We start from the raw sequence: 14,504 nt of genomic DNA, 5'->3' as shown, positions 1-14,504 counted from the left end.
ACTGTATCTTCATGAAACTTAGTCAGAATGTTAAACTTGATGATCTTTAGGTCAAATTTGAATCTGGGTCATGTTGGGTCAAAAACTAGGTCACGGGGTCAAATCAAAGGAAAAGCTTGTTAACTCTCTAGAGGCCACATTTATGACTATATCTTCATGAAACTTAGTCAGAATGTTAAACTTGATGATCTTTAGGTCAAGTTCGAATCTGGGTCATGTTGGGTCAAAAACTAGGTCACGGGATCAGATCAAAGGAAAAGCTTGTTAACACTCTAGAGGCCACATTTGTGACTGTATCTTCATGAAACTTAGTCAGAATGTTAAACTTGATGATCTTTAGGTCAAGTTCGAATCTGGTTCATGTTGGGTCAGAAACTAGGTCACGGGGTCAAATCAAAGGAAAAGCTTGTTACACCTCTAGAGCCACATTTATGACTGTATCTTCATGAAACTTAGTCAGAATGTTATCTTGATGATCTTAGGTCAAGTTCGAATCTGGGTCATGTGGGTCAAAACTAGGTCACGGGGTCAAATCAAGGAATAGCTAGTTAACACTTTAGAGGCCACATTTATGACTATATCTTAATGAAACTTGGTCAGAATGTTAATCTTGTTGATCTTTAGGTCAATAGGTCAGGTGAGCGATACAGGGCCTTCATGGCCCTCTTGTTGTGCTGATAATACATGTGAAATGGAGCAACAGTCCGACATGCGTCGATGAATATTTCTGGTAAAATCAGGCAAACCCTCATATCATAAAATTACATAAGAACGAAATTTTTAATGTTTAAAACATGTTTAAGTACCTATTTTCACGAAATTAATCCATCAACTGACCGCATACTAGCTTTTTATAAAGCAAGGTCACCATTTTGCCTTAGACTGAGAAGATTAGTAACATCTATTCTTCAAACTTTGAATCTCCATTTTGAAACCGTCAATAGGAATAACAAATGGATGATAAAAGTGGATATATTGTCCATAAGTATTGACATGGCCCTCAATAGAGAAATAACTACTGCGTAAATGTTCTTTATAGGATTTAAAAAATATCGCATGTGCAAGTAGCTGCGGGGACAAACCGATTAGCCATTAATCTCGAAGCTATGGGTTGTAGTCCTCAGTTTAACATCTTTTTTTTTTCAAATTTTATCTCCAAATTTTACAGGACGGAAAATTAATACACTTATCTATTTCTTATTTTTATGTTTCATTTATTGAAAGAATATATACATGTATTCAAGATATTTTGTAGTAAGTGTCTTAAAGGTATCTAAGATAAAAAGAGAAATTACTCCCGAAAACAGAATCTACAAGAGAAATCAATTAGAATTCGTAAAAATCGTCGCAAAAAAATATTGTAAGAATAAAAGCAAATACGGTGACTCTTCATTATATTGAATTTAAAAAATGGTCTACGGTAATTTCGTACCCGTGGTAACCTGCGTGGAAGTCAGACGCTTAACTATAAAGGTTATTTGTGTAATTTTAGATCTTTTCAGTATACAATATTGTTACACTCCTACCCCTTGGAGTCGCTTTCGGAATTATTCCTGTGTTTATGTGTATATATAGCCTAGATGCTATGACAATGGTCAGTCGCTGCCTAGCAAATATGCTACTAAGTGCTACCTGACTGTAGCCCTTGGGCGTGATCTTGGGTATGGCTCTGGACTACACTGACTTGGGCCGGGTTGAACCTTAGGGTTAGGTTTTGAGCATTAAGTATATGACTGGTAGACGTGCGTGTGAGACCATTCAGATGTTCTTCTGGTGTTAACCACTGTGTGCTATTTCTTCTGTAGACTGCAATAGGCTGCTGAACGTGAACAGACTGTGCTGACTGCTCGACATGTCTGCATTTCTGTAGGCTGCTAGGTGTGATAGGTCTTCAGCTGACTGCTCAACGTGGCCGTGCTTCTGTAGGCTGCTAAGTGAGACAGGACTTCAGTTGATTGCCCGACGTGACTGTACTGTTTTAGGCTGCTACTTGTGACAGGACTTCAGTGGACTGCTCAACGTGGTTGTACCTCTGTAGTCTGCTCTAGGTGACACGGTCTCAGAAGTCTGCTGGTGTCTAAAGGATCGAGTGGTTCTAACCTTGATGGTGTGTAGCGGTTCTGGTATCGGCTGGCCACGGTAGCTCAATTGGTAGAGCGTTGGCACGGTAAGCCGAAGGTCCAAGGTTCGAATCCCGGTCGAGGCTGCACATTTTTCCTGAGAGGGAAGGTGTGTAGCGGTTCTTGTATCGGATGGCCTCGGTAGCTCAATTGGTAGAGCGTTGGCACGGTAAGCCGAAGGTCCGAGGTTCGAATCCCGGTCGAGGCTGCACATTTTTCCTGAGACTGTTACAATATTGCGTAAAGGAACGAAAACGTCCGAAAATATTAGTGAAGATTCATGAGTGTCATGTCAAATATTTACGGACAATTGTACAAGATATACATTTTGTGAAAGGTGTTTTCTTTCACTAGTACATGGCATCTGAAGTTGAGATCGAATATGTAGTGAAAATACATCTCGTTTTTAACACGAACGTGAGTTGTATAAGTTGAAACACATTCTTTTTTACTCTAGCGTAATATAGCCACAAACCATGTGGGGGTGAGGGTAAGTTATGTTATATTGCAAAAAATTAAAGTCGGTGACCCCTAAGTATTTATGTGTCTACTAGATGTACACACATTGCGAAACAACATAACAAAATTATACGTTTTTTTATCGAGCCGATTTTTTATAAACTGAATTTTAAGGCAAAATTTATAGCAAAACTTGATGTAATTTTTTCCGTTCTGACGTCACAAAATCGTAACTGACGTCCTAAGCGTCAATTTCATTTCACTGAATTTTATACCATTGAGTAGCATTTTCTGAATGCAAAATGACACATATTTTGTATTTTTTTATTGATATGACATTCAGAGCGCAGGAAAGGAAAAATACCGAAAGCACCCGGAACTGCGCGTTGCAGGAAAAGTGACGTCAGGGGCCATGTTTGTGACACAATAGCAAAAAACACGAACAATATGGCGACAAAGTAAAACCGGAGCTCAATCGCATATATCTTGAATTTTATACAGTATAAATTTCAGGACGAAATTCGGCAAAAAAATTTGGGGCGCATTCCACCTTAAATTCCAGGAATTAGTCTATTTTTAGAAATCCTATTTTTAGATTTTCAATATTTTAGGTATTTTATAACTTTTTTATTATAAGTCCTATGTAAAAAGTAAATACATTTTTCTGTGGTAACATGGGTCGGTAAGACACTTTTTTGTATTCACTTTTAGTGTATCTCAAATATTAGAGATTTAATATATTTACTAGTATTACTATACTAGTATTATACTAGTATTACTTATATGTGGAAGCCCAGGATGAAGTACTCCAAAGACTAAGTATTTTTAAGATTTCTTATGGTTGCCATTCTTCTGTGACAAGACCGTATGGTGGGGGTATGAGTCACTCCTGTGACAGTTCTAGTTATAACAGTCTCTATTTGTAGGCAAGAGTACATAACTCTGTCAACTATTTTGACTGAATTATGGCCCTTTTTGGACTTGAAAATTGGTACAATTTTTGTACAAGTCCAAGTTCTGTAAAAACTATTTGACATGTGGCTTTGAAACTTTGAACAATTGTTTATCATCATGATTTCTATCTGTAGGCAACAGTACATAACTCTGTCAAGGATTTTGGCTGAATTATGGCCTTTTTGGACTTGGAAATTGGTTTTGTTTTCATACAAGTCCATGTTTTGTCAAAATTATTTGACATGTGGCTTTGAAACTTTGAACACTTGCTTATCATCAAGGTTTCCATCTTTAGGCAAGAGTACATAACTCTGTCAAGCATTTTGGCTAAATTATGGCCCTTTTTGGACTTGGAAATTGGTGTAGTTTTCATACAAGTCCATGTTTTGTCAAAACTATTTGACATGTGGCTTTGAAACTTTGAACACTTGCTTATCATCATGGTTTCCATCTGTAGGCAAGAGCACATGACTCTGTCAAGTATTTTGGCTGAATTATGGCCCTTTCTGGGCTTGGAGATTGGTTCAGTTTTCATACATGTCAACGTTTTGTCAAAGCTATTTGATCTGTGACTTTGAAACTTTTAACACTTGTTTATTGTCATGATTCCAATCTGTAGACAAAGAGTACATAACTCTTCCAACTATTTTGGCTGAATTATGACCCTTTTTGGACTTGGAAATCTGTTAAATTTTTCGTACCAGTCCGTATTTGGCCTAATCTGTTTGTCCTATGGCTTTGAAACTTTGACCACTTGTTAACCTTTATAGTCTACATACCTAGGACAAGGACTTTAGCTCAGTAATGCCCCTTTTTTGACATAGAAATTAGCTAAGTTTCGCATACCATTCGATATTTTGTCTATCAACTGTTTGATATATGGCTTTGAAACTTTGAACACTTGCTTACCATCATGGTCACACATTGCCATATAGTGCAAGACTTAACCAAATCCACAAATGCAGGTACATTGTTTGTCTGATCTGTCCCTTTTCTTTTGTCTGAAAATCTCTGGTAATATTTTGACCCTATACTTTTACCAATGCTTCGAATAGTCGAGCGCGATGTCATTAGACAGCTCTTGTTTTTTGGTGTTATCTCATGAAGCATCATAAGAGGGGAAAATTATACCACACAAAAATGTTGCTCCCTTTGTTCTTGTGTTCTTTTTCTTTCAACAGAGTACCACCATGTGTATGATTCGTTGTTACCTTTTTTTCAGGTAACGAGACTGTGTGACTTGTCAGGAGATGGGGATACTGTCACATCAGTATCATGGGCAGAAAGGGTATATTATCTTTATTTTATAAACTAGATTTTATCTTTGAAAATATTTTTGTCTGCATGAAATCTGTTGATTTTAGACGATTTTTTTTGTGTGTGGACAAGAAATTTCTCAATGGGTATTTATTTCTTCTGAATTTAATTTCATGCATTGGTTAAACAATGAAATCCATGATTATTTCACAATAAATGTTGATAAACACTTCTTTTGTAAATACTATGATGACTTTATACCAAAATGGTACTCAAAGGAGTTCATATGTCCTGTTTAAAATAGTTTATATGGAAATTTTAAATAGATGATTTACAGGTCAATAGATAAGCAGTTATTTTACTGCATGAATTTGATTATTTTTAATATTGTTCCATTGTAGGGAAATCTTGTAGCTGTAGGGACACACAAGGGGTATGTACAGATATGGGATGTGGCTGCTACAAAGAAAATCAACACATTAGAGGGACACAGCGCAAGAGTTGGTAAGTAAAACAACTTTTATACCCTTGACAAAAACACAATGTAAGTTTAAGTCCCAGGACAGGATAATTTTGTTGTTCTGTGTTTTCATGTCAGTGTTTAGATGAATGAGGGTATCTTGTTAAAACAGGAGCTGGCTAACTAGGATTTCTTTTATCTGTGAATTTTGATGAATGTTGCATTAAAGGGTGATAAAATTATGTTTATATGATGAAAAAAAAAAGTACTCGAAATTGCCTATCTGTCGACATAATGCATAACTGTATGATTGCACTGATTCATAAGACAGGTTGTCCTAGGTCTTTAACACATTCCTCTATACATAGGGCAAATTGTTCTAGGTCTTTAACCATTTACGCTTATTCCTCAGGTCTTAAACACATTGCACTGATTCATAATGCAGGTCCTAGGTCTTTAACCAATTACGCTGATTCATCAGGTCTTAAACATATTGTACTGATTCATAAGACAAACTACAGCCGACATCGTACTTGCGACCACCTGTATTAAGCGATTTTTATATTAAACGACCGGTCAAAATCCCTCCCAAACGTTTTCAGTACATTAATTCATTCCATTAAACGACTTTTTTATTAAACGACCAGCGACCACTTTAATGGAGTCCCGGCAGGTAAAATATTTAACAAAAGTATCTATTAAGCAACCTGGTACCAAATTCCTGCCGGATATTTCTTCACATGTGTAATTAGCGATAACATTTTGCACCTGCCTGGATGCAATTAACCTTTGTAACAGTCCAACTGACGAACAATGAAGTTATAATTTTCAGTTTGTGAAATTTATATAAATATATGTATGCTCATGATATATACAGTTACATTAACAGTTAAAAATAGCTTTTCTCTTCACCTGACTGATATTCATTAAGAGACCACTCCATTAAGAGACCACTTTTTAGCAGTCCCTCCGGCGTTCTCTTAATACAATGTCGACTGTATATCTTTTTTAACCTTCATATTAAGAATAAGAAACATAAAGCCACTTGAAAAAATAAGGCAAGTTAACACTTTGCTTTATATAACAGATTTGTTAACTGTGAGATAAAATCTTTAATAATAAATTCATTTTTAAAAACAAAATGTTTTTGCTAGAGAAAGATTTAAAAAAAAGTTAAAATACATATATATTTTGTCTGTTATGTTTCTTAACATTTTAAATGTGACACTACAGGGGCATTAGCTTGGAATTCGGACATGTTGTCATCTGGTAGCCGTGATAGATTAATTCTTCAAAGAGATATTCGAACACCATCTGTGGCCCCGGAGAGGCGATTGACTGGTCATAGACAGGAAGTATGTGGACTCAAGTGGTCACCTGACCATCAACACCTGGCCTCAGGTGGTAATGACAATAAACTATTTGTGTGGAACATGACAAGTTTGTCACCAGTTCAGACATATACGGATCATCTCGCAGCTGTGAAGGCTATAGCTTGGTCACCCCACCAGCATGGACTATTAGCTAGCGGTGGGGGGACAGCTGATAGGTGTATAAGATTCTGGAATACGTTAACAGGACAACCATTACAGAGTGTTGATACAGGGTCACAAGTCTGTAATCTAGCTTGGTCAAAACACTCAAATGAATTGGTAAGTTTGCCATTATTATGATTTTAATTAAGTTATCATATGTAATTTAACTGAATTTAAGATCTGTTGTACTCTTCGCTAAATCACTGACTGATCAATGTTGCAAGGGGATTAGAAAAATGTTTTAATAATCACAAGCACAAGAGATGTTTTACTACAGTTGTGTTAAACTTTTCATTAACATTATTGCTTAAAATACGCTTACTTTCAATATCTTTTTATCTTCTGTAGAATATTAATAGAAGTTTTTTTAAAATGTTAATTGAGGATACAAAATTTTTGCTCAGCTGAGATGCCTGTGTTAGGTTTTACCTCACTGCAGTCATTGTTTTTATTGGAAATTTAGGCCCATATTCATCAACATTTTCATCAGTCTGAATTACTTTTGAAAAACTTTAAAATGATGAAATTTATTTTTGTTGTAATTTTGCATAATTTAAAGATTTAAATTCAACTTAGCTCTAATTTATTACTTTTACCAGTATCTAGGTCACTGCGGATTGTCAATAATACCATTTATGGTGCATCTTATATGTAAGCTTATGGGATTTTTTTTAAATAATAGAAGTTTCAAGTCTTAAATCTAATGAGTCTTAAAACATTGGTGAATGTATGCCTAGATTTAATGAATATTTTACGTTATTTGAATTTTACAGGTTAGTACCCATGGTTATTCACAGAACCAGATCTTAGTGTGGAAATATCCATCATTAGTACAGATTGCTAAGCTCACAGGTCATTCATACAGAGTATTATATCTTGTAAGTAGCTTTATGAGACATGCATAAAAAAGCTTTCATAGCTGAAGATTAAAAAAATCAAGTCAGTGTTTATTTGTCTTTGACCTGCAGCCAAGTCTTCAACATCAGTTCTTTAAGAATGTGTTCTCTTAATTCAAATGTATAGTCTAAAGGCCATTGAAGATGCAGTTTTAAAGAAAAACTTTTGGGTTGGGGATTTCTACATAGAAAATTTTATCTAGAGATATCAGAAGTTGGTTTTGTTTGCAAGTTCTACAACACAGCATATCTGAAAGATGGACAAACAGCATTTAAATACATCACCAAATTGCTTCTTTGGCCATTGAGTGAATCACTTGGCGCAGTGCTGTCGGCCCAAAATCAGCTATTTTGACCTTGTCTGCATAATAGCAGCTTTATTTATGATTTGATTTTAACCAAACTTCCACACAACTTGTATCACCACAAGATCTTTGTTCCTTTCTTGAACTGGCCAGATTCCATCATGGGTTCCAGAGTTATAGCCCCTTAAATGTCCAAAATAGGCTATTTTGGCTTTTGCAGCCATATAGAGACTTCATTTATGGTTTGATTTGATACAAACTTCCAAAATATCTTCAGCAACAATAAATCTTGGATTCCATGACGAACCTGTCAGATCCAATCGTAGGTTCCAGAGTTATTTTATATCTTATTACCTCCCCTGATTGTAATCAAAATGGATTTATATCAGTAAGTACTTATAGGACTTATTTGAAATTTCATTATTGTCATTAGTTGGACTGAGGCAATCAGGGTAGATAACTATGGACTGATTTTATGTCAAATTACCTCCCTTTATTTCAAGTTCAAATGGGTGTATCTCCATAACTAATGAAGATACTGATCTGAAATTTCATTTAGGCCATACCAAATTGATATGTCATTCGTCGGAACTACCGCATCAATAATTCCATTCCCGAGAAAAAAAAAAAAAAAATTACCCGCCCGCACGTACATAAAAATCTCCGAAATTTTTTTTTTTTTTTCGATTACGCGGTCCGGAATAATAACAGCAAAACAGGTTTTATCGCTGTTTTAATGCGTCAAAGTGATATTGATCGGATTTCATGCGTCCGAAATACATGTAGCTGATGATCCAAACTCAAAAAAGTCAGGAATTATGGTGTTGTTCATCATCTGTTTTAAATCTGGAGTGTCTGTGCTAGTGACACACCTGGCCTTCGATGTGCGGTATAATGAAATAGCACATTTCATACTTTCGTTCAATTACAGTGAAAAGAACGAAGCCCGACTTGTAAGACGTGCACGGGGATGCAGTTAAAATATTTGGAAATATTGTTCAGATATAAAGTTTTCAAACCATTTGTTATCAGTTGTTTAATTCAGCATGTTAGATCTAGAGCCCAAAGCTGAGGCCAACTACTGTCTTAAAAAAATATTTGTTCACATATCCTGACCGACCTATCACATTGTCTCAACCCAAATCTTTTTGAACGTAACTCCTTTAAATAGTACATCAGTCAGATATTCTATCAAAAAGCATATAGTCAATTTAAAAATTGTTTAGCTTTTCAAATAAGTAGTGTTGATATGAAAATAATTTCTAACAAAATCTGTCCTTTTGTAACCACAGTTTTGCCTGTTTGTACACATGATGCCAGGATATATTTAAAATTGGCTGTAAATTGATTGAACGAAAGAAACTGAAAAAAAAAACAGACTTCCCCAACTCTAAATTTCTAGTTCAGTCAAAGCACAACAAACAACACTTTTAAGGGTGGTCATATTGGGATCGTTCTTTGTCCGTCTGTTATTATTTTTGCCTGAAATGAATCTCTGCCACAAAAGCTTAAGCTAGCCTGATCATGATCTGTTAAAAAATTATTCCAAAGGAATTCGAGCAATGTCTAAGCATCTGTATGCCCAATTCTGTCAGGTCTCACTGGTCAAGTGGTTTATTACTTCCCCTGTCACCTCTATGGGTTGGAGTTCAACTAGGGGCACAAATTTGTTCATGTGTCAACGCCATCTAACTGTGTTTCAGAAGAAATGTTATTCCACACAATCATGTGCCTGTTTTGTCTTAAATATTCCTCATCCTGTGCCATTAAATAGGCACATCTTCAGATTAATGTAGCAAAATCAAAATTAAAAATAAGACACTCATTCCTTAGTAATTAAAATTACAAAATAAAAAAAGTGATTCAGTGAGTTCTGGCAAGAATTTATTTGCAAAATCATTCATGTAGTCTTTAAAACATATAGAAAAGCTATTTACTGTGTTACCCACACTGTAAATATTTGATTTCTGTGTTATTTCTAAAGAAATGTTAACATTATATATAATCATAACCGCCTCCTCATGGGTTCAAGCTGGGAAAAAAATAAATAAAAAAAGCCCGCTCGCTCCATGTAAAATCTACCCGCCTCTGAAAAAATCAAAATTGAGAAAAAAAAATAAAAGAAAAATTTCGCTTGCCCGCTCCTTTTTTTTTTGAAAATTTTCCGAAGAACTATTAATCAATTTGGTATGGCCTTATGTCAACAGATGGACTTGGACAATCAGTGAAGATACATATTGACTGAATTTATGACAGATTACCTCCTTTATTATCTATTATCTAAATGAATACACCTTAGCAGCTTCTAATGAGATTGGTTTGAAACGATCATATCATTTTGAGCAATAGTACTCGGGTGAGCGACACAGGGCCATCATGGCCCTGTTGTTTGAATTAAAAGTCAAAAAAGTGGAAAAACAAAGGAGCAAGAAGTAACAAGCAAAATGCTGTTGCTCTTTTTCAGGCAATGTCGCCTGACGGTGAGGCCATAGTCACAGGTGCTGGAGACGAGACTCTCAGATTCTGGAATGTATTCAGCAAAACCAGATCTACCAAGGTAAAGTCTTAATACTTCGTCATTGCTACTTGGATTGACCAATGAATCTTCTTAATGATCATTGAGGGGCTTCGTCGTCGAGTGGTTAAAGTCACTTGCCCCTCACTGATGTAGGTTCGAGGATCACTAAGGATACTAAAAGTCTTCATGAGTGGAAGCCATCCAGCAGGCTTATGTATGGTCGGTGATTCTATTCAGGTGCCGGCCTGCGATGAAATAATGTACCGAGGGGCACCTGAGAGGGGGTTGGGGGGGGGGGGGGGTCTTCTTCCACCATCGGAGCTGGAAAGTTGCCATATTACCTGAATTGTGTCAGTGCAACGTTAAACCCACCAGAACAAACATACATAATAACCAGTGTATAATTACATGCATTTATTTTTAATATGTTAAGAAAATCATTTAATTAAACTATTTTCTTTTGAGTGTTAAGTGTCTTATTTTAATGTTTTTTAGAGGGTTGTTATGATGGTTGTATAAATTCAGCATTTAATTTTACCAAGTTTAATATGTATAGCAACCAGAGTTGGTTCATACCAGTAAAGATTGTTGTGAAATCTTTACATTTTAAACAGATGAATATTACATCCTTCCTTCATTTGATGAAATGTCTCATATGACTGTTCTGAAAAGATTCGTACTAACCAACACATACGAAAGTAGTGACAAGATCTGTGTAATGTTTAACAGAATGGTTCCCTCACTAAATAGGAACAGTCTTTGAATTCTATTATAAGAGATGGGTGCATGGATAATATAGTTGCTGACATAGAATCACCTGCCCCTCACCTCCTAGTATGCATTCAGGTTACTTGGGGAAATCATCCTGGAGGTCTGTGGAAGGTTGTTGGTTCTATCCAGGTGCAGAATTGTGCCTGAAATTATGCCCATTAGCATACAGGACTTTTACATGAAAATTTTCATATCATCTGAGTTGTATTGGTGTGACTTGAAAACCCAACAGACATTGTAGTCTTCAGGGTATTTTTGTCAAGTTCAGTTTTTGTACTGTTTATTATTCTTTTCTGTTTCAGGAGTCCAAGTCAGTGTTGAATCTCTTCACACGTATTCGTTAAAATTATGGTTCCGTCTCTTTTCCATGATCAGCCAGATCTAAGCAAAAAGAACAGTTCACCCGGTTACCACAGCATTGTTCATTTGTCTTATCAATTGTATATTGCAAGACTGATATTAGGTTTGGAAGCAAATGGAACAATTTTTCATCTCATTTCGGTTTCTATACTCCTTGGGTACATGTTTTACAAGGGTATATGTGGTATTTGGTTAAAATGTGGTATTTTGATCATATAATTAAAGTGCATGTTTGTTTTTGTAGTCGTTATTTAAGTATTTACATGTAGTTGTCTGTATTTGGTGAATTTGTCTATTTATAGATTTTGAAAGTGCAAGGAATGCGAAATAGGATTAGTTATTTTGTTTTTACATGGTCTTAAATTTGTAAGTTTTCTTGGAAAAATATTTAGACAGTGGCAATTAGAAATGAGTGGAAACATTACCTTTATCCTATTTACCTGCAATGAGGTTTTAAAAATTGTCTGCTGATGCAGAGTGGATGGTGAGGCATTTATGAATCTAAAACCTATGCCTTGCCTTCATTCTGCATATTGTTTTACTTGCAGATAATGTTTTAAGTCCTATCGGGTGCTTCTTTAAAGTTGTTGTGTTAGAAGCTCTTATCTGAATTTTATTTGAAAGTCTCGTGTATTTATTTAAATGTCAGAATTGGTAGTTATAAGTTTTTATGCCGTTTAAATCCATATTGTTACTCCTGACAAGTTTTAGACTGGGTGTTTTTTTTTTTTAAAAAAAAACAAACTAGGCTTTTTGATATGATATAATGTTTAGCATTTAATTTTGATCTCGTTTTTAATTGGGTTTGGGACCCAAATTTTGAAGTTCATTTTTTTTTGTATTTAATTTTATATATTAATGCAAATTGTCATTGATTTTACATAATAGAAAATTTTATGATATTTATTTGGTACTTCAAGAATATGCGTGACTTCATTTGGCTGAGATTGACTTCGTTTGGCTGAGATCTGTTGGAAAGTAGATTATTTTAAAATGAATTATAAGACTATCACTTAAAGTGTCAAATGTGAGAGAAAAATTGTACAGTGCGAAATGAAAATGTTAACTTTGTTGCATGATTTTATACAACAAAGATAAATGAGAAAATAACTCAAGAGATGCAAATATCAGAAAATATGATTCACAGACCAATGAGTTTTTCCTTGCATGAGCGAAAGATTAAGTTTCCTCGAGAACAAATGTGACCAGGATTTCTTTGCTAACTATAGAGTGTGTATTCAATGATGATAAGCATTTCATGTTGTATTACTTGTCACTGAGGTAGCTGTGTTAATTTTGTTTTGTGCTTTTCAACATGGGAATATGGTAAAAAATTCAAAATTTGCTCTTTCCTAAGTAAGCTTATTTTTTTCCCATTTGTAATGGTTACTTTTTATCACTTGATTAGACTATGTAGTGAATTACAAGCCTGGGATTTTTTTTAAGGCTGGTTCTGAATTCCAGAACTTAAATGTGTTTTGGAGAAAATTTTGTCAAATAACATCTATGTTAGTCATAAGTAATATAACAAAAAATTTTGTGCAATATCCGTAATATTGTTTTTTCATGAATACCATGTGCAGAATACAGTCAGCCCTGTTTTAGCTGTCACCCTGTTTACATCATAGCTGTAGAAAACTTTCCCCATTAACTGTTTTCACAGCTAATTCTAGGGACATGTCTATACAAATATTTTTCCTCTGAAATTTAAGGAGTACTTTTTTGTTAGTAACAGTAAATTAAAAATTGAAAACCAGAGTGGTCCAGTTAGGGCTAGTATGTTGTTATTGATGAAAGAAACAAAACATACTTTCTAATTTGAGCAATTAAAGTTTGTTAGGAAAAAAAGAAGGAACATTGGTAAAATGTCAACTCTAATGCTGTTTTGTAGACACTTCAAAAATACATAATTTTGCACATATTTAAGGATCATTTTCTTCACTTTGGTGACAGTGTAAAACAGGTTTGACTGTAGATGTTTGAGTTGCAGTAGATGAGTATATATATAGTATAATTGTTATATGTTTTATTGTAAAATTATAGTTTATTTATAATTGTTTGTTTGATTTATTATTTGTACCATCATAGATCACTTTGTTTTTATTTGCTATGTAATCGTTTTAAGGTAGTTCTGCACGTTCGAAAAACCGGAAGTGATGACGTAACGTTATTTATCCGAAAAACGTAGAATAAAGCCTGGATTCGGCGTACGGAAATGAAAATCAATTTATAAATTAATTGAAATCTGTGAGTAAATTTATTACAATGGCACTGTTGCTATTTTTCTAAAGTCAAAATATGATATTAAAACATACGGCACGCTAAAAAAATCAAAATAATGTGTTAAAATTAGCGTGAAATGTCCGGTTCACTTTAATCATAGTCAAATATCTCAAAAATAAGCACACGGACCTATACATTTTATTTCACCAAATTATAGTCCATATGTTTATGAACAACCGTGGGAAGTTTCATCAAAATCTACATTGTAGAAAACATTCTATTCGCGAAAATGTTATGAAAGTTATGATTTTCCCATAGACTCCCATTATGAAATATTGCATGAGGTCCAAATTTTTCAAATCAGTCTAGCAAAAAATCAAGCACACGACCCCATCTTTTTTCTTTGCTGATTTTTCTAGGTATATTCTGAAGTTTTGAAAAATCAGAGTTTAATCAAATTCTACATTGTAGAAAAAATTTCGATCTAAACGTGCAGAACTACCTTAACATCAGATCAAACCAATCTTTCTTGGATATTTAATGGACCAGAATGATATAAACCAGATTTCAAGTCATAAAGGGGAAATATCATTATGTTATTATTTACAAGTGTATGAAACATATTAAATGGTCATTTTGATACTAA

General features: G+C 34.6%; 1 protein-coding gene across 1 annotated transcript in view; it reads left to right on the top strand.

Moving 5' to 3' along the window:
• LOC123525452 (fizzy-related protein homolog) overlaps positions 1 to 12,363 on the top strand; it is a 31,788-nt gene extending 19,425 nt beyond the window's left edge. Inside the window, exons 8-13 of the mRNA XM_053537860.1 lie at positions 4,756 to 4,821; positions 5,192 to 5,294; positions 6,484 to 6,902; positions 7,559 to 7,663; positions 10,451 to 10,543; positions 11,578 to 12,363. Coding sequence (XP_053393835.1) covers positions 4,756 to 4,821; positions 5,192 to 5,294; positions 6,484 to 6,902; positions 7,559 to 7,663; positions 10,451 to 10,543; positions 11,578 to 11,619 — 828 coding nt within the window. The 3' untranslated portion in view covers positions 11,620 to 12,363. The remainder of the gene's footprint in view (positions 1 to 4,755; positions 4,822 to 5,191; positions 5,295 to 6,483; positions 6,903 to 7,558; positions 7,664 to 10,450; positions 10,544 to 11,577) is intronic.
• Positions 12,364 to 14,504: the final 2,141 nt, after the last annotated feature.

Source organism: Mercenaria mercenaria, chromosome 3, assembly GCF_021730395.1.
Source record: "Mercenaria mercenaria strain notata chromosome 3, MADL_Memer_1, whole genome shotgun sequence".
Taxonomy (NCBI): Eukaryota; Metazoa; Mollusca; class Bivalvia; order Venerida; family Veneridae; genus Mercenaria; species Mercenaria mercenaria.
This window is presented reverse-complemented; position numbering and strand designations above follow the sequence as displayed.